The 21,138-nt window shown below is 44.0% G+C and overlaps 1 protein-coding gene across 3 annotated transcripts in view; it reads right to left on the reverse strand.

Moving 5' to 3' along the window:
• Positions 1-19,888, reverse strand: part of AKAP12 (A-kinase anchoring protein 12) — a 123,926-nt gene extending 104,038 nt beyond the window's left edge. Inside the window, exons 1-2 of one of the 3 annotated variants that reach the window (XM_025381972.1) lie at positions 19,795-19,888; positions 19,129-19,469 (exon numbers count right to left, since the gene is read on the reverse strand). In XM_025381972.1, the coding sequence (XP_025237757.1) occupies positions 19,129-19,290 (162 nt within the window). In that variant the 5' untranslated portion in view covers positions 19,291-19,469; positions 19,795-19,888. Of the gene's footprint in view, positions 1-19,128; positions 19,499-19,794 lie in introns of those variants that run through there. The other 2 variants (XM_025381974.1, XM_025381973.1) reach the window with 2 other exon arrangements.
• Between the last annotated feature and the right edge of the window lie 1,250 nt (positions 19,889-21,138).

The following is a 21,138-nucleotide window of genomic DNA, read 5'->3' on the forward strand; positions in this document are numbered from 1 at the left end:
TACTGCATATATATATATATATATATATATATATATATGTATACACACATACATTTATTTTGTATATATATACACACACAATATATATAGATAGATATATTATGTATATATACACACACACACACAGGCTGGGCACAGTGGCTCACACCTGTAATTCCAGCACTTGGGGAGGCTGAGGTGGGCAGATCACTTGAGGTCAGGAGTTCAAGACCAGCCTGACCAACATGGTGAAACCCTGTCTCTACTAAAAATACAAAAATTAGCTCGTATGGTAGCATACACCTGTAATCCCAGCTACTCAGGAGGTTGAGGCAGGAGAATCACTTGAACCCAGGAGCCAAGATTGCACCACTGCACTCCAGCCTGGACAACACAGCAAGACCCTGTCTTGAATAAATAAATTAATAAAATAAAAATATATAGTTTAGTAGATATTTATTAAGAAGCAGGAATCAGTAGATTGAGCTCTTCCTCTTTATGTGGCCAAAACTAATCTTACAAGAATAGCCCTACATTGATTTTTAGGTTTTACAAAAGAACAACCTTCTTAAAAGTTTAGTTTAGTTACAATCTCAGAATATAGTTATTTGTTTTTCTATGAGACTGTCAGTGATCAGATTCAAGGAAAAAATAAATCAGTGTCCTTCTCAAGTTCTTCTCCAATGCTGAAAAAAGCCAGCTGGTCAGCTCACAGCAAAGGAATCATAAGCTTTGGGGATTTTTCCCTCTTCATGACCATAAAAAGCAACAAACTCGTGACATTTCCCTTTACTTGTATGTGCCAGAGGAAGAATTTGCAACTCCATTCAAGAAGGCTCTGTGTGACCTTCCCCTGATCTTCGTTCAAGTTCACATACAGTTACAATACCTCCAGTATTCACTGCAGGAGTGGCAGAGGGTTTGAGGACACAGTAATCTACAGCTTTTCACTCCACAGTAGTCCAATTGCCTCTGGCCCCAGAAAATATGGTTAAGGGAGAGTTTGTAGGCATAACGCAGCTTGCCCCAGGAGGGTTAGCGCTACATGCAGTTACATGCCACAGAAATTAGTTCTATAAACAGTTGTTACTGAAGACCAAAAAATAAAAACTAAATCTAATGCAAATTATCAGGAATATCTGAACAGTGAAAACCATCCAAAGTGTGCTCAATGCAAAAAAATTTTACTTATCCTCATTTTCTACTCCTTTTTCTCTTCCACCCAATCCCCAAAGTATCAGCAAGTCTAGACAGATGTAACTTAATAAAGAGATTAAAAATATGAAATATTTCATCAGGATAATCTGAGGCACCTCCCACATAATGTACATTTAAAAGTTGCGACACGCAGCCATAAAAAAGAACAAAATCATGTCCTTTGCAGTAACATGGATGCAGCTGGAGGCCATTATTCTAGGCGAATTAAGTCAGGAACAAAAAACCAAATACTGCATGTTCTCACTTATAAGTGGGAGCTAGGCTGGGTGTGGTGGCTCACGCCTGTAATCCCAGCACTTTGGGAAGCCAAGGTGGGCGGATCGCTTGAGGTCAGGAGTTCAAGACCAGTCTGGCTAATATAGTGAAACCCTGTCTCTACTGAAAATACAAAAATTAGCCGGGCATGGTGGTACACACCTGTAATCCCAGCTACTCAGGAGGCTGAGGCAGGAGAATCGCTTGAACCTGGGAGGCAGAGGTTTCAGTGAGCTGAGATCACGCCACTGCACTCCAGCCTGGGTGACAGAGCAAGACTGTCTCAAAAATAAAATATAAATAAATGAATGAATAAATAAATAGGAGCTAAACATTAAGTGCTCATGGACAGAAAGATGGCAACAGTAGACACTGGGAACTACTAGACAAGGGAGACAGGGAGGGGGCAAGAGTTGAAAAAATACCTATTTGTTACTACACTCAGCACCTGGGGGACGGGATCAGTTGTACCCCAAACCTCAGCACCACACTATATACCTAGGTAACAAACCTGCAGGTACATCCTCTGAATCTAAAATAAAAGCGAAATTCTTTTTTAAAAAGTTGTGGCATATCTCATATCTTTCCATTTTAACCAAAGATTAAAGTATAAGAATCTCTCTACATTTGGTTAATTTAAAGTTTTTATCTATCTATCTATCTATCTATCTATCTATCTATCTATCTATCTATATAGGCCGGGCGCAGTGGCTCACGCCTGTAATCCCAGCACTTTGGGAGGCCGAGGCAGGCAGATCCCCTGAGGTCAGGAGTTTGAGACCAGCCTGGCCAACATGGTAAAACCCATCTCTACTAAAAATACAAAAAGTAGTCAGGCATGGTGGCGCATGCCTGTAGTCCCAGATACTCCAGAGGCGGAGGCAGGAGAATCTCTTGAACCTGGGAGGTGGGGGTTGCAGTGAGCCAAGATTGTGCCACTGCACTCCAGCCTGGGTGACAGAGTGAGACTCCATCTAAAAAAGAAATAAAAAATAAAAATAAAATAAAATTTATACATGTATATATATATACACACACACACACACAAAATGCAATCATCTTTATACAAAGAAAATGAAATTCCACCCTTTCCCCTTCCTAAAGAAGAGAAAATTTTCCTTAATATCTTAAAATTATTTTCTCAGTCCCAGATTAGAATATAAAGTGAGGTTTGGCATCCTCACCTCCATACCAACCACTATTTATTGGCTTTATATTGCAGATCATAATAAATGCAGAAGTCACACCCTACGTTTCAAAATTCTCCACAGCAGAGCCACAAAATACTACTAAAGCCTTCTCAATTGCTATTCTAATTGTGCTCTCTTCTCTAGCCTGGCCTTTCCAAACTGGATTTGGGTAAAGATGCATATTCCATTTCCCCTTTTGAAGATTAATAATTAATAATAGTAACATATTAAGGGTTCTGGAAAGTTCTGCAGTCTGGAACATCCAAGCTTTAACTCAACTTTTCCTAGACTATTTTTCAATCAGTATTTCTTCCAACAGGCTGAGGTTCTTTCCTGACTCATTATTCAGCAATTCTTTCTCTCGCGCATCTCCATTCTGCAAAGACTCAGCACAAATTTCTCTATGCCACCTTTCCTGGTACTCAGTATCTCTGAGCACTGTCAGATTGGTGCCTCTTGTCCAGCACTTGGCTACAGTTCAGGGCAAAACCTGGTACATGAGCATGTTTAAGCCCACAAATGGCTGGGTACATGCTCAGCTGGGTCCCCTGCAGTGCTGAACACTGGCAGCAAAGGCAGACCCCAGGTTCAGTTAAAAGGCACTCTCTGGTTTTGCCGTCTTCCTAAATTTCTTTACAAATCAATTGTCCATTTTTTTTTTTTTTTTTTTTTTGAGACGGAGTCTCGCTCTGTCGCCCAGGCTGGAGTGCTGTGGCCGGATCTCAGCTCACTGCAAGCTCCGCCTCCCGGGTTCCCGCCATTCTCCTGCCTCAGCCTCCCGAGTAGCTGGGACTACAGGCGCCCGCCACCTCGCCCGGCTAGTTTTTTGTATTTTTTTTTTTAGTAGAGACGGGGTTTCACCGTGTTAGCCAGGATGGTCTCGATCTCCTGACCTCGTGATCCACCCGTCTCGGCCTCCCAAAGTGCTGGGATTACAGGCTTGAGCCACCGCGCCCGGCCTAATTGTCCATTACCGCTTGCTTTTTGCTCTTTAAATAATTTTTTTGTTTTGTTTTTAGATAGCCTGTCATCCAGACTGTGGTGCAGTGGTTCAACCACGACTCACTGTAGCCCAGACCTCCCTGGCTCAAGCAATCCTCCCATCTCAGCCTCCGGAGTAGCTGGGACTACAGGCACGTGCCACCATCCCTGGCTAATTTCTTGTAGAGGCAAGGTCCCAGTATGTTGGCCAGGCTGGTGTTTAACTCCTGGGCTCAAGTGACCCTCCTGCCTCAGCTTCCCAAAGCACTGGGATTACAGGCATGAGCCACTACGCCTGGCTCTTTAAATAATTGTTATTCCAGGATCGCACCACAATAAAGAAACATTTATCAATCCCATCTACCGTTTTTCCAGTCACATGCCTATAACTCTAGATTCATTTTTGTTGACAAGGGTGCAGGCGCATGTGATGAATCTGTGACTTTCAGTCCAGCCCTCCTAGAGGCTGGGAAGTTAATTCAGCCCTCGAATTTGCCTACAACTAAAGCATTCTGGGCAAGGAACAAGCTGGGTTCTGAAGATCACAGGGACTGCTTGAGAAACTTTCTCTGACAAATATAATACTTTAAACCATGACCTACTTCCCTGAATACTTAAGCATTCTTTGCATTCCTCCCTGTCATGCAGAGATTGTTTATCAGGCACAGTTCCAGAAGTGACTTGAAATCTCTGTCATTGTTGCAATTCAAGATAAAATTGTAAGCCCTCTTCAGTCACTAGATTCTCAGTGTAGAACAAAAATTCAAAAACCTCAGTGGGCCTTTAACAAATATCAAACGAATAACCGGATCGTTGTCTTAATCAAGGCTAAATGAGCTTTCCGTATTATAAACAAAATGGAGACTGATCTAAGGCCAGGCGCAGTGGCTCACACCTTTGATCCCAGCACTTTGGGAGGCCGAGGTGGGTGGATCACCTAAGATCAAGAAGAGTTTGACACTAGCCTGACCAACTTGGTGAAACTTCGTCTCTACTAAAAACACAAAATTAGCCGGGCATGGTGGTACATGCTTGTAATCCCAGCTACTTGTGAGACTGAGGCAGGAGAATCTCTTGAACCCGGGAGGCAGAGTTTGCAGTGAGCCGACATCAGACAACTGCACTCCAGCCTGGGCAACAGAGTGAAACTCCGTCTCAAAAAAAAAAAAAAAAAAAAGACTGACCTAAAACTGCCATCAAACTGAGTTCAAACTAAACTTTAGCTCCTGAAGGTTTTACAAAGAAAATAAATCAGCTATAAAACCAATCAACTGGGTTTCTGCCCACATTAAGGTCAACCATTTTTTGTTTAAATTGTATTCCGCTGCTTTTGTCAGTGGAATACAAAGATTGCAATGGTCAGGACTAATTTAGTAAACTTTGTGGTGACATGTTCCACTGCTTTTCAATAACTTATTTCATAGAAAACAGAGCAGAACAAGAACAAAAATTTCCATTTAAATATTTAGGTTAACAATATAGGAATCAGGAACTCATGTGTAAACATTGGTTAAATATGTCATTTCTGGCCGGGCACAGTGGTTCACACCTGTAGTCCCAGCACTTTGGGAGCCGCAGGAAGGCAGATTACCTGAGGTCAGGAGTTGGATACCAGCCTGGCCAACACGGTAAAACCCCATCTCTACTAAAAATACAAAAAAATTAGCCAGGTTTGGTGGCTCACACCTGTAATCCCAGCTACTTGAGAGGCTGAGGCAAGAGAATCGCTTGAACCCAGGAGGCAGAGGTCACAGTGAGCACCACTGCACTCTCCAGCCTGGGTAACAGAGCATGGCTCCGCCTCAAAAAAAAAAAAAAAAAAAAAAGTCATGTGAAAAAATCATCATAGCAAAATTGGTTAATTCTTAGCAATCTCCTGTAGACTACAATCCTATTCCCCCTCTCCCTCCCAGTTTGTACTGCAGTGCATATCAAATGTAAGTTCAAAGTAGACAGGCCACCCAAGGTTGAAGTTTCTATGGCATTCAATATATTATTGATGCTGAATAAGACTATTTTGACCAGGTGCAGTGGCTCATATCTGTAATTTTAACTTCAGGAGGCCCAGGTGGGAGGATCCTTTCAGCCCAAGAATTAGAGACCAGCCTGGGCAACACAGCAAGACCTCTTTTTATTTTAAAAGAAAAAAAAAATTAAAATGAAAAAAAGACTGTTTTACATATGTATCCAAATGAAAAACAATTTCAAATGAAAGTTTCTAAAGACGCATTCTTTGAGTAATTTACTATAACTTTGTGAAAAATTACCACCAAGAACTGAAAACATAAAGAGGTTAAACACTGTGAAATGCATCAACAGTCTTGTTTTATGTATCACAACAACAAACACTTTACAGAGTAAAGAAAACTAGGAGCCAATGAAGCATGTCTTCACGAAAAGTGGCCAATATCAGGGAGTGACAATAGAAATTCACCATTGTGGCAGGTGAAACCCAGGGCCTGTAATGGCTCAATTCAACAAAACATCATAGGCTCGGACACAAACAAAAATAAATCATAAATTGTATTCTGAACGACAAACCACTCGGGATGGAAAAATTACAAAGCGAAAATGTCTTCTCTGGAGATTACGCATTACGCATTGCCCGCGCAATCTCATCTCTTTGCCTACAAATGGAAGGAATGCAGTCAATGACCAGGTTCTTTCATTTTCAGGTGGACCCAGCCATGCTGGGATAGAACAGTCACTGTGGAAAGATGCCATCATGATCTGCCAACTGTTCATCCAGCGGCATCTCTTTTATCTCGTTTTCTCTTTTTTTTGCAGAGACAGGGGTCTTGCTATCTTGCCCAGGCTGGTCTCAAACTCCTGTAGTCAAATGATCTTCCTACCTTGGCCTCCCAAAGTACTGGGAATACCAGGTCCACCAAGAGCCACCATGCTCGCCTCTAGTCCTCTCTTCTACTAAGACTCACTTTTGGTTCCACGTACACTTCTCCATAGCCACTATTGGGTCCTTCCGTGTTGATCATCTTTTTTCCTAAAAAACTTGACTTTCTGGCCAGGCATGGTGGCTCACGCCTGTAATCCCAGCACTTTGGGAGGCCAAAGCGGGTGGATCACCTGAGGTCAGGATTTTGAGACCAGCCTGACCAACATGGTGAAACTCTCTTTACTGAAAATACAAAAATAAGCCAGGCATGGTGGCATGCACCTGTAGTCCCAGTTACTCGAGAGGCTGAGGCATGAGAATCTTGAACCCGGGAGGCGAGGGTTGCAGTGAGCTGAAATCGCTGAGATGGCACCACTGCACTCCAGCCTGAGTGACAGAGCGAGAGACTCCATCTCAGAAAAAAAAAAAAAGAAACTTGTCCTTCAGTTGTGCCTCCCTTACCCAGTACTCCAAAAGCCTCAATGGCCCCCAATGCCAGTGATCTCTGCTGTGACGCAGACCACTATTAGAGAAATGCTTTGAGCTCATAGAAGCTCTCTGTCATTATCTATAGAGTCTGCTGTGAACCTTTGCTTTACTTCTATTTATTCATTTATTTATTTATTTATTTGTTTATTGAGACAGAGTCTCACTCTGTCTCAGGCTGGAGTGCAGTGGAGCAATCTTGACTCAAGGCGGCCTCCACCTCCTGGATTCAAGGGATTCTTGTGCCTCAGTTTCCCAAGTAGCTGGGACTACAAGCACGTGCCACCATGCCTGGCTAATTTTTGTATTTTTAGTAAAGACAGAGTTTCACCATGTTGGCCAGGTTAGTGTTGCCTGGCTTGGCTAGTCCTGACTTCAGGTGATCTGCCTGGCTCGGCCTTCCAACGTCTTCGGATTAGCGGCGTGAGCCACTGTGCCTGGCCAAATCTCTGCTTTCCTTTAAAGTCCCAAGCTGTTATTATCAAGTGATGTTCTCTGTTCTAAAGGTACCCTTAGAATAAATTTTTTGGCATGGTTTGTTACACACCAGTAGATAACTGAAACCAACATCTTGGGGTAGATGTCCTTGTCAGACTATTGGAGAAACAGAGGTACTCCATCTTACAAATCTGAAAATCTCATTGTCTGTGACTTACCCCCATGCCAAGCCTCTACCCTGTGCCAAATCTCACTGCCCCACTGATATCTGAGATGTCATTACCACCCTATGAAAATGCTTGCCAACATCATCTTCCTAAAGTCACCCTTTCTAGTCACACTTCCCACTACTTCACTGTGTGGATGTTATCTCCACCTTATACAAGAGGGTCTCCCAGGAGTTCATGATACACTCCCCTGGTATTTCTGAAACTTTGTTTTGTTCTTTGTCAAAAGCCGGCGGTGGCTCTCCATTGCCTCTGCAGCTCTTAACACGGATGGGCTGCAACTTAGCCTCTTTCCATTGTTTCCTTAAGAACTACCAACTCAATGTCTCCTACCAGAAGACTTCCTGACTAATGGCCTTTTATCTGCCTAGAACAATTTCCCAAAAATTCTTTTCTTTTTACAGTAGTACTAACCGCAATTCTTCTATTACCCAGCCACCTTATTGGAATCTTTGCTGTTGAATATTTCATCTAGAAAGGCCTCACCTCATCTCAATGATGAGGTGCTCAACAGTAATGTTCTTATTTCTTTATCTCCCAAAGCATCTAGCTCATATGGTGCATGGTTAGAAAATATCTGACCATTTTTAATGAATATTATTACATACCAAGAAAACAAGTTAAGCTTAAAATAACACCTGATTCCCATTTTCTTATTTTATTTATTTATTTATTTATTTTAAGATGGAGTCTCACTCTGTCTCCCAGGCTGGGGTGCAGTGGTGCAATCTCGGCTTCACTGCAAGCTCCGCCTTCCGGGTTCAAGCAATTCTCTTGCCTCAGCCTCTCGAGTAGCTGGGACTACAGGCATGTGCCACCAGACCCGGCTAACTTTTTTGTATTTTTAGTAAAGACGGAGTTTCACCATGTTGGTCAGACTGGTCTCAAACTCCTGACCTGAAATGATCTGTTCGCCTCGGCCTCCCAAAGTGTTGGGATTACATGTGTGAGCCACCACGCCCAGTCTATTTATTTATTTTTTTGACACAGGGTCTCTCTCTGCAGCTTCAACTTACCGGGCTCTAGTGATCTTCCTACCTCAGCCTCCCAAGTAGCTGGGATTACAGGCATGTGCCACCACACCTGGCTAATTTTAAAAATTTTTGTAGCAGTGGGGTCTCACTATGCTGCCTAGGCTAATGAACTCCTAGGCTCAAGTGATCCTCCCACCTTCGCCTCATAAAGTGCTGGGATTACAGGCGTGAGCCACCATGCCCACCAGCCACATGTCTGTATTTATGTATGTATGAACTCAGCATAGCCATGAAAGAGACAAGGGTAACACTTGAGATGTAGAATATAGAACTATTTTAAACCATGGGCTTGCTATTATAATTGATTAGATGTTTAGCCACTCCCACAAAGCTTTCAGTTTATTGCACAAATAAACACAGCAGAAAAAATTTACAAGTAAAAGGAAACCAATAAACAGGTTTATGCATATATGGAAACTTCAGTTTTAACAAGACGTAACTTTTTAATCAATGTTACTGGAGCAATAGGTAACCCACATAAAAATGAACTTAGATTTCTCCTTCTAGACATAAAATAATATTATCTAGTGGAATAAAGGTCTAAACATATGAAAAGGAGAACTTTTAACTTTTTTAGAACTGAACTTCTGTTCCCCCAGTTCCTAGCAGTTCCTGGAGTACAGAAGCTAGTAAAGAAGTATTTATGAAATGGCCAGGCGTGGGTGGCTTACCCCTGTAACCCAGCACTTTGGGAGGCCAAGGCAGGAGGATCACTTGAGCTCAGGAGTTCAAGACGAGCCTTGGCAACACAGTGAGACCTTGTCTCTATTATATTAAAAAATAAATAAAAGAAATAAAAAAAGAAATATTTATGAACTTAAGATTGAATAGTAAGTAAGTGGCCGAGAAAGCCAGAACTCTATTATTCAACAACTTGATAGGTTTTAAGATTTCTTTACAGATTTTTGGACCAGTCAAATGCCATAAACTAAGCCCTTAGCTACTGTCTACTTATCCAGCAAAGGGGAAGTTTTAATAAATAAGGGGATAAATAAGGGAAGAGGGCTTAAGAGGCAATGAGATGGAAGGGGAACACGGAAAAGTCACAGCTTCTGGCTCGGTAAAGATAGGGGCATTTCACTGAACACCTACTTACCTTGAATGGCACAATCTATTTAGAAAAGCCTCCGTTAGCAACCCACTTTTTTTTTGAGACGGAGTCTCTCTGTCGCCCAGGCTGGAGTGCAATGGTGTGATCTCGGCTCACTGCAACCTCCCCCTCCCAGATTCAAATGATTCTCCTGCCTCAGCCTCCGCGAGTAGCTGGGATTACAGGTGCGCACCACCATGCCTGGCTAATTTTTGTATTTTTAGTAGAGATGGGGTTTCACCATGTTGGCCAGGCTGGTCTCGAACTGCTGACCTCGTGATCCACCCGCCTCGGCCTCCCAAAGTGCCGGGATTACAGGAGTGAGCCACTGCGCCCGGCCAGCAACCCACTTTTTAATATAGTCAAACAAAGGAATGAAATTATATGGAAGACATATTTTCCTTTATTTTATCCTCCAGTTGTGTGAAGGAAAATGTCTACTCTCCCATCATCTGAAACCTTCCCTCTCAACCCACACGAGTTCCAATCTCGGTGAAATCTGCGCACGCTATGACCCAGTGTCACCTAGACCTGAACCTCTCCCTGGCCTTTATTCAGCTCTTACACCTACTCTTTCCCCTCCCTTAAGGTAATGGAGCCCACACCCCACACATCAGAACATCTGATGAGCATTTTAAGACTACAGAATCCCAGCACAGTGGCAGGAGCTGGTAGTCTCAGTTACTCAGGAGGCTGAGGCCAAAGGATGGCCTGAGTCCAGGAGTTCAAGACTAGCCTGGGCAACAGAGTGAGACCCTGTCTCTCAAAGAAAAAAAAGAAAGAAAAAGAAAAAGAAAAATCACGGAATCCCGGACCCTGAGACTGCCTGGGATTCTGATTCAGTAAATCCAGAATAAGGTGTAGGTGTCTTTGAAAAGCTCCCTAGGTGAATCAATAGCACCACGAGGTTTGGGAACCAGGAAAAATGTAATCCCTCAGTACTCCCAGTTTGCAGAGATTGCATATAACAAATAGATGGTCAGCCAATAAACTGTAGTAATCTCTCCTTCTTAAATTTTGGTTTATTTCATTTTGAAATCAAACATGAAACTGATATGTTGCTATAACTGGGATTAAGATTAGGTAGAGTGAAACTGCAGGGTTTCCCCCATTTTAAAAAACATTGCAGAGAAATCATAGGGAAGACAAAAAGCTTTGAACCTCAAATGAATACTTGTATTAAGAGGCGCCTAAGGGTGTCCCAGTGTCCCAGATGGTTGCCTGTGCTTTAAAAACCTACATTTTTCTCAGAAAATCCGTGTATACCATCCAGTTAACAGAGCCAGGCTGTCTGCCGTGAGAATGGGAGAGGATCCCAAGTGAGCCTGCACCCTATTGTTTTCCCAAGAGGTGGATTTCTGCTGCTTCCAACCCCTGATCTCAACACTTCATGGATCATGACCATAAAGCAATTTCTGGCAACTAAATTATTTTAGATTGTTCCAAGAGAAGAAATTTTAAAAATGATAGCTTAAGAAGTAGGTCATTCTCCAAACAAATAAATTTAAAGATGGTTCATTAATTTGGAAAGGAAAAGGAGTAAAGAAGAGTAAGACTGCTCTACCTCAGCTGCGTTTTTATTCCTGAACTTGCTTTTTTCCAATTTGAGTAATTTCGGGGGTGAAAGTCTTTTATTTATTTATGTATTTTTTTTTTTTTTTTTGAGACAGAGTCTCGCTCTGTTGCCCAGGCTGGAGTGGAGTGGCGCGATCTCGGCTCATTGCAAGTTCTGCCTCCTGGGTTCACACCATTCTCCTGCCTCAGCCTCCCGAGTAGCTGGGACTACAGGCGCCTGCCACCATGCCCGGCTAATTTTTTGTATTTTTAGTAGAGACAGAGTTTCACCATGTTAGCCAGGATGGTCTCGATCTCCTGACTTCATGATCCACCCGCCTTGACCTCCCAAAGTGCTGGGATTACAGGTGTGAGCCACCGCTGGCCTTTTTTTTTTTTTTTTTTTAAATAGAGATAGGGTCTTGCTCTGTCACCCAGGCTGTAGCGCAGCAGCATGATCATAGCTCACTGCAGCCTCATACTCCTGGGTGGAAGCAACCTCTGACCTCAGCCTCCCAAGTAGCTAGGACTACAGGTACGTGCCACCACACCCATGTACATTTTTTATTTTTTGTAGAGATGGGGACTTGCTATGTTGCCCAGGCCACTCTTGAACTCTTAGCCTCAAGTGATCCTCCCTTTTTGGTCTCCCAAAGTGCTTGGATTACAGGTGTGAACCCCCACACAGAAAAAAAAAGTCTTTAAAAATTAATTGGGCTGGGCGTGGGGGCTCACACCTGTAATCCCAGCTCTTTGGGAGGCTGAGGTGGGAGGATTGCTTGAGTCCAGAAGGTCCAGACCAGCCTGGGCAACACAGTGAGACCTCGTCTCTACAAAAAATAAACAAAATTAGCCAGGCATGGTGGTGTGCACTTGTAGTCCCAGCTACCTGGTGGTGTGTGCCTGTAGTCCCAGCTACTCAGGAGGCTGAGGCAGGAGGGTCATTTGAGCCCAGGGGGTCGAGACTGCAGTAAACCAAGATTGCACCACCGCTTTCCAGCCTGGGCAATAGAATGAGAGCCTATCTCAAAAACAATAAATAAATAAAATGAAAATTAAATGAAAATGAAAATTAATTAACAGTAAAACAAACCATAGCCTTTCATGCTTTGACAGCCAGGCCAGTGCATGATCAGATGGCAAGCACACGGCAGAGACATGACGAGGCATTCAACTTCACAGTTAAAAATGCACCAAGAAAACTAGGTACCACTCTTCACCTAGCACATTGGCAAGTACCGGAAAATCTGATACCCATGAAGTAAAGCATGGGAAAACAAGTGCTGATCTCCACGGTGGGAGTGCAAAGTGGTAGGACCTCTTTGGAAAGTCAATTTAGGAAGGGTTAAATCTTTTTTTTTTTTGGTTTTTGGTTTTGGGTTTTTTTGAGACGGAGTCTTGCACAGTTGCCCAGGCTGGAGTGCAGTGGTGAGATCTCAGCTCACTGCAACCTCCCTCTCCCAGGTTCAAGAGATTCTCCTGTCTCAGCCTCCCAAGTAGCTGGGATTACAGGCACCCACCACCACACCCAGCTAATTTTTTGTATTTTTAGTAGAGATGAGGTTTCACCATGTTGGCCAGGCTGGTCTCGAACTCCTGACCTCATGATTCGCCTGCCTCGGCCTCCCAAAGTGCTGGGATTACAGGTGTGAGCCACCGCACCTGGCCCGGTTAAATTTTTAAATGCATATAAAGCTTGCAATTCAGCAATTACACTTATGGACTAGGACAATCTAAATATAAATCCAAGGAATTCGTTAAATCATTACAGGGCTTCAACCCATAAAAGGGAAATTTATGCACCCAAATTAATAAGAAAGGGGGCAGTTATTTATGTCCTGATATGAAAAGACATCCAAAACCTAAAGTTGCAGAATCTGCATGTGATATGATCTTTTTCTTAAATGGAAAAGACTGTGCCATTTTTACCTACTTTCATGTGCATGAAGTTTTTGAAAGAATATGTAAGAAGCCATCATATTGGCTTCAAATTATTACTTAAATTTGTAAGTAATTTACCCTATTTATAAATTTAAGTTCTCAATCATTAATACTTTTTAAAAATAAACATTAAATGAACTTTGCTATGTAATGACTTTAAATAAAAATCATTTTAATAAGGGTAAACAAATGCTTTTGATCTTATTAAGCCTTTACAATTCAAGAGTGATGATGTCAGATATACAGTCTGTTTCAAATAAGTAAACTTGGCCGGGCGCGGTGGCTCAAGCCTGTAATCCCAGCACTTTGGGAGGCCGAGACGGGCGGATCGCGAGGTCAAGAGATCGAGACCATCCTGGCTAACATGGTGAAACCCCGTCTCTACTAAAAAATACAAAAAAAACTAGCCGGGCGAGGTGGCGGGCGCCTGTAGTCCCAGCTACTCGGGAGGCTGAGGCAGGAGAATGGCGTGAACCCGGGAGGCGGAGCTTGCAGTGAGCTGAGATCCGGCCACTGCACTCCAGCCCAGGCGACAGAGCGAGACTCCGTCTCAAAAAAAAAAAAAAAAAAAAAAAAAAACAAATAAGTAAACTTAATTATTCATGAAAAATATGAAGGTATGTATAATTGAGGTTTATTGCTAATTATTAATAGCTACACCCATTAGATATACGAATGAGAAGGGAACAAAGGGATAATTACAGGTATGAAATCCTACTCTTACATTCTCTGATAGGGTTTTAATTTGCAGAAAAATGGCCCAAGATCTAAATAGACAAGTAAAATAATTATAATTACAGATTTTTAAATAATTTATTGACAATAGGCATATATGTTTATTCAATATAATGCTTCTTTCTTCCCCCAGCTTTTTTCATATTTTTCCATTGTATTTTAAAATGAAGCTTATTTTAAATTGTAATTTTTGTTAGGTTATAAGAGAACTAAGAATGGTTCAGGCCGGGCTCGGTGGCTCACACTTATAATCCCAGCACTTTGGGAAGCTGAGGCAGGTGGATCACCTGAGGTCAGGAATTTGAGACCAGCCTGGCCAACATGGTGAAACTCTGTCTCTACTAAAAATACAGAAAATTAGCTGGGCGTGGTGGTGGGCGCCTGTAATCCCAGCTACTCAGGAGGCTGAGGCAGGAGAATCACTTGAACCTGGGAGGCAAAGGTTGCAGTGAGCCAAGATTGCATCATTGCACTATAGCCTGGGCAACAAGAGCGAAACTCTCAAAAAAAAAAAAAAAGAATTTGGTTCAAGGAAATTTAGTTAGTTTTTTTCCCCCCGCAAGAGATAAACGTACTGGCTTAATTTTTCTTAGAATGCTTCGTGCTATGAATTCTCATGTCTAACTTCACGAATGGCTACTGCATATAGAATTACAGAGACGGGGGATGATGCCATTTAGTTTGAGTTTTCCTGCACTGGTGTTCTTTAAGCACTGAATATGTATTAAAACTAATGAAGACAAAGGAAAAGAAATAATTTCCTAGTATTTTTTAAAACAAAACATTTTATTTCCATTTTGTTAATTATCTTACAAGATCCAAACTAGAATAATCTTATAATATCAGCTTAAAGCTGTAAAGGCATAGAAATTAGTCAACCCAAAGAGGATGCACATTTCAAGGCCTTTTCTTCATAGAAGAAAATATTTCAAGTGAAAATCTCCACTGATCTAATTCATCTACTAGCCTATAAGCTGTAATGGATTTAAAAGGGAAGCCCTGTGATTCCCACAGTCTATCAGTACCCAAAAGAATCATCCCCACATCCATATCTCCAATTTTTGGTCTCTGTTCTAGTCAGAAAGCAGCAGCTCTTATAATCTGGTGAAAATCCACAGGAATACAGGTAGCCACACACACAGAAACATCCCTCTATTAAGAGGACCCATTTGTGTAACACTGGTGATGTAGTCACTTTGAGGCCATCTTCATTCTCCATTTCTATTGTTAAAAAAGTGGCGAATAGGAGGAAGCATATGACCTAGCTTATGGGAGGAATTATGAAACGCAGCTGGCCGCCTCAATTGTCTGGTTTTTTTTTCTTTGAGACAGAGTCTAGCTCTGTCGCCCAGACTGGAGTGCAGTGTGGCGCGATCTCAGCTCATTGCAAACTCCGCCTCCCGGGTTCACGCCATTCTCCTGTCTCAGCCTCCCGAGGAGCTGGGATTACAGGCACCCACCACCATGCCTGGCTAATTTTTTGTTAGTAGAGACGAGTTTCACCATGTTAGCCAGGATGGTCTCGATCTCCTGACCTCGTGATCCGCCCGCGTTCCAAAGTGTTGGGATTACAGGCGTGAGCCACCGCACCCGGCCAATTGTCTGTTTTAATGCACAAGAGTCAAACACATCCTTAAATTTACCATTCAGACACTGGATTCTTCTATTTGAGTACATCCTTATATTTTAGTGATTCATGGCTCTTGTAACCAAATGGAACCACGGCTTTTGGAGCTAACAAGAGCCCCCATCTTCCCACCTGCCACAGACAATGGCCTCAGCCTGTTGCAACAGACCATTGTTCAATGTCCAGCACTGAAATCATTGATCAGGCAATAAATATAGGAAGGCTAATTAATTATGATTGTCCAGACTTAGTCTGGAGCCTGGCTCCAGAAATCAAGATTAGCCAGAGACATGGAAGTCAGTTTGTCACTGGTCACCCCACCCTCTGTTGCCACTTGAATGTGTTGCCACCTGAATATGTTGCCACCTTAATATTTTTTTAAGACAAATTTTTAAAAACAGACAATTAAGGAATAATGTGAAGTGTGAGGCTTTACTTACCACCAGCATTCAGCTCGTCTAATCTTCCTGCACCCTGCAGTTGCGAGACGGCCATGTCTCAAAATTAAACCCTAGCAGGTAACAGATCAAGCCATCCCCCCCCTCACCCCACCCCCGCCCGGATCTTACATACAAAGATTGTAAAAGATTTCCAGTCTATCTCTGGATCTAAGGGAAAAGATAAAGATTATAAAAGATTGAATAGAAGATAAAGACTCCTTCCATTTTATGGAAATGCACCATAGATAAAACCAAGACTTCTGCTTTAGTGCATCTAAATGTTAAGCCTGGGTAATCAAAAGCTTGTTTAAATCTCCATTTGACCTAACACAAGTGATAATTCAACCAGTGTAATGTCTGTTCAGATAAGGGCACTTAATGAGTAACTGGTAACTAAAATTACAGAAAAAAAAGAAAGTAAATCCAATTGCTAAATAGATAGCATGCATGTGATATGTCAGCTATTAGATAGAAAAAGATCTGCCTACAACCTTTAATTAATGATCACATTCTATGCAAGGAGGGGAAAATGTATTTGCCTAAACCTCCCCAACCGTCCACAGACACATCAAGAAAGTTCAAGACGTAATCCTAAGTAACTCAGTGTATGAAATGGTCTCATTTGAGCCATATGCACTTAACATATTTGTCTATTTGAGATAAAACCCAATTTGAAATTACAATGCTAACAAGCCACTCTGTATCTAGACAAACAGAATCCAAAGCCCCCAAATCTGAGGTTTTTGGTCTAACTATTCACTTGATCTACTAATAACCAAACAGACTGACTTGCCTTAGTCACTATCATAATCAGTCTCACGTGATAATGAGATGATCAAGGGTTAAATTGTAGTAAAAGCAGATAGGTCAAGATAGGTCAAGATATTCTCCAACTTGATATTCTCCAAGCAAAACCAAGAAGCCAGTATCACCCCTTCTTCTTTCCACAAGTATTCCTGAGAGCCGACTCTGTGCCAGGCAGCATGGCACACACGAAGGAACACCGCTGGTCAGCACAACCAGGCATGTTCCCTGCCCCTGCAAAGCATTCAGAACAGCCAGGAGAACACTAAACCCACACATGCGAAAACTGCTGGGACGCGTCCATGGTGCTACAGAGCCTAGAGTGGGAGATGGGATTACCTGGAGGTCAGGAATTGGAGCTTAATAAGAAGAGGGGAGGCAAGGGCCATGGTGCTGAGTCATTCTTAATTAGGGAGTCCTTTTGGAAAGACATTTGTGTTCAAAGCCTGAGTGATAAATTTTGCTAGTTGAAATGAAAACTAAATACATTCCAAGGATACATGTAAGTGTATTGATTTGTCTCCAAATTGATAACTGGGCAGTATGCCAACAAGTTCAATGATATTCTGGATGTCATTTAAGTGATTTTTTAAAAGGAGGTTGTTTGGCTGCTTCAAGACGGTTGGCAACTTGGAAAGAGGAAAAGGATAAGGTTATGGAAGAAGGAAAAAGAGAATGGAAGGAATATTTTTAAATAAACAAATTCAAATTTACCGGTAAGGGATTAAATGTATTTCAGGGTGAACAGTTAGTAAGATCTGAAGGAGTACAAAAGCAGGGGGGCGGCGGGGAATGTCACCCAACTGCAAGTTTTTAGCAATTGTACCATAAATTATTTTCATCACTAGACTCTCAACACTGGTAACCGAGCCACTTTGACAGTAGCTGGCATCAAAACATTATGTGCATACAGTAAGTATTAAAATGCGACTTGGATCTCAAAAGGATAGTACATTCCTCAGGCCAGAAGCTTAAGCATCTCTTAGAAAATCTACATAGCAGAGGCACAGTTAGTACTTAATATCTAGGGACCATGGATTTCACAAGTAGTTATGAATCAAAGACTGGAGGCAAAAACTATATTATTAAGTGCAGTCTCTCAGTCCAAATTAGACTAGGACAGCTAAAGAGGTCAAGGCAACTAGGTCATGGTTTTAGGTTCCTTTTTTTTTTTTCCCATATTGTAAACATCCACGCCTCCTGAGATAACTCACGTACTCTATCCTCAAATTTGACACACGGCAATTAAGCATGGTTATCCACATCTTTCTACAAGGTATCACAAGGGTACCTTTGTGATACAAGGGTATCACAAAACCAGTAGAGTGAAGCCTTGCTAATGAACACACGTGCTGGAAAACAGATCTAAAATACCACGACCAGAACAAGCCACCGTCTTGGCGGCTGTCCTGGCCCACAAGAAATATTACAGCCTTGAAGACTGAAGTCGATAAAATGCAGTCGTTTCAGCACTGCGTCCAGGGAAGAGTACCTGGAATGCTCGCTACACTCTGACCGCATCCTTCGAGAACTTCTAGCCACTCTAGTGTGTGTTTGGCCAACTGAGTCCGCAGGCAAAGCGCTGAGCAAACGCGAGGGCGCTGGCTGGTTTGCGAAACCTGTCATTCCTTTTGGAAACGCAGCGCCTGCCCAGGTTTTCCCTGGCTCCGAGCGAGCTACACACCAGGCTTTCTCTGCCTTGGGAAGGCGGCGTCTGCTCGGGCCGCTGCCGCAGAACTGGGTACCAAACCCGCTCGCTTCAGGCACCGCTGGCATCCAAGGCGGTACGCGGCGCGGAACCTGAGGGTGCCTGGGCTACCTGGCCTCACAGCTGACTTTCCGCATCTCCGAGCTTCGGAGGCCCGGCCCGGGGTCCATTCTCCACGGATCCCCCAGCGCAGCTCATCCGCCTCGGGCTGGATGGCTTCCACCGGAAGAGTGCGGAGAAAGGCTCAGTTGCCGTGGGCAGGGCGCGGATTTTATTACTGCGGATGGCGCAGTCGCCTCCCCTGGAGACCCGCGACAAAGACGCAAGCCCCCCGCCGCGCTCGCCGCTGCTCTGGCCCCGCCCCGGCGCAAAAGACCCTGAAAAGCCTCCAAAGAGGGGTTCGCGCTCCCGAGTTTGCAGATGGGGCTGGACGGGCCGGGAAGTTCTCTCGGCGGAAATCGGAGGAATCCCCCACCCCCACCCCAAAGATCCGCGCCTCCCGGCGCAGGTGGCCCGGCGCGCCCATACCTTGGTGGCGGGGTCCGCGGCAGCGATGGCGGGGTCCCCGGTGGTGTCTGGCGCCGCCTCGGCCGAGGGGCCACCGCCGCTGGGCTCGGGCTCAGCCGGCGTGGAGCTCCCCTCGGGCGGCTGCTCCGGGCTGCGCTGCTCGGTGGAGCTCCCGGCGCCCATGGCTCCTTCGCACTTCTCCCGCGCCCAGCCGCCGGGTTACGCCTTCCCCAAGCCGCAGGGACAGGGGCAAGAGCCAAAAGACGCGCGCCAGCGAGGTCCCAAGAGCGCCTTCCTTCGCCGCCAGCCTCCTACGAACGCGCCCAGCCTGCGAATGAAGGAGACGCGCTCGCGGCAAACTCCTTAAAAGAAAAGGGGAAAAAAAAAAAAGGCCACCTCTTAGCCTCCGCCCCCCTCCCCCTGGTTTTTCCCTCGCTTCATCACATGAGCACAGCCCCAGACACGCCTTGCAGCAGCATCTGCCCCCAGGCTGCCGGGACCAGAGGCGCTGCGACGCGCCAGCCCAGGTCCAGGCAGCAGCCCACCCGGCCCTCGGGCGCCTCCCGTTTCTAACAGGGGGACGAGAGCTGCGGGGACGACCCAGGGCCTCAGAAGGCAAGAGAGCAGGGGAGCAAAAAGCCTGCCGGGGACACTGGATTCTCTGGGGTTTATTAAATGATGGATCACCCAAGGCAGGAGCTTCTGCTGCAGCCGACTTTCAGCTCGCCCAGGAGCAAGCCCGAGTCCCCATTTGCTTTCCTGCAGATTGTGTTTAACTCCAAACATTTGTTCCAGCCTCCTCCCCATTAGCAGGAGAAAGGCAAGCGCTCCCTGGCTCCTCCTGAGTCCGACCATATTTGGGCACCTCACGTGGCAAGAGCAGGGAACCGAGAGGTTAACGCAGTCAGGCCACGGATGAGGTGGGCCACGCAGGCCCACGCTCTCCTATCCTCCGGAACAAGTGATGTCAGGCGATGCCATCAGCAGTGCTAGCCGCCCCCCTCTCCCCGGGGAACGGGGGAAAAGAGGCTGTTACCGGAAATGTGCCCTTCCTTCTTTGAGGGCCTGTGCTGGAGGTTACGCATCCAGGCCACCTCTGGGCGATGCTGAAACATGACAGCATAGATCTGTTCCTTTGCCATCAGCCTTTCTCAAAATATGAAGACTTGAAATAATGTCAGTCCAAGTGGCTTGCATCCTTTCCTTTCCGACCCTTGAATGTAATATTTATTATATGAACATGGCAGCCAATCAATAAGTATTTGAACTAAATTAAATTTGTAGCTGGATTGCTTGGAGCAAAGCATTAAGGCTTTGGGGCTGAAAAAAAAAATTTATTCCAGTTGTAACTGACAACCGAGCGCCCCCGTTTTCACAAATACTTGGAATCTCCATTAACAATGAAGAAACCAACCTGGTTAACACAGCGAGACCTTGTCTCTACAAAAAATTAAAAAATTAGCCAGGCGCAGTGGTGCACCTGTAGTTCCAGCTACTCAGGAGGCTGGGGTGGAAGGATGACTTCAGCCCAGGAATTCGAGGCTGCAGTCAGCTATGATTGTGCCACTGCACTCCATCCTAGTCGACAGAGCAAGATTCTGTTAAAAAAAAAAAAAAAAAAAAGGAAAAGAAGAAACTTTTGGAATCCTCACACTAAATTCCAGATAAATATCTCATACTCAGATTTAGTACAATTTTGTAGAAAGTTGGTGTAAGCAGTAGTTCAGCACTAGGATGTTTCATGCCTAATGAATTGCATGAATCGAATGGTACCCTGGGAACCATAGGTTAGTTACTCACCATCAAATTTGTTTTCTGAATTAATTTTTTTTTTTTTCTTTTTTGAGATAAGGTCTTGCTGTGTTGCCCAGGCTGGTCTTGAAAAACTGGTCTCAAGTGATCCTCCTGCCTCGGCCTCTCAAAGTTCTGGGATTACAGGTGTGAACCACCATGCTGGGCCTGTTTTCTGAATTAATTATTTTTATGTAAAGGACTACACAAAGGCCAGTTTCCCTGGAGTTTATCCCTTAA

Source organism: Theropithecus gelada, chromosome 4 (assembly GCF_003255815.1).
Source record: "Theropithecus gelada isolate Dixy chromosome 4, Tgel_1.0, whole genome shotgun sequence".
NCBI classification, from domain to species: Eukaryota; Metazoa; Chordata; class Mammalia; order Primates; family Cercopithecidae; genus Theropithecus; species Theropithecus gelada.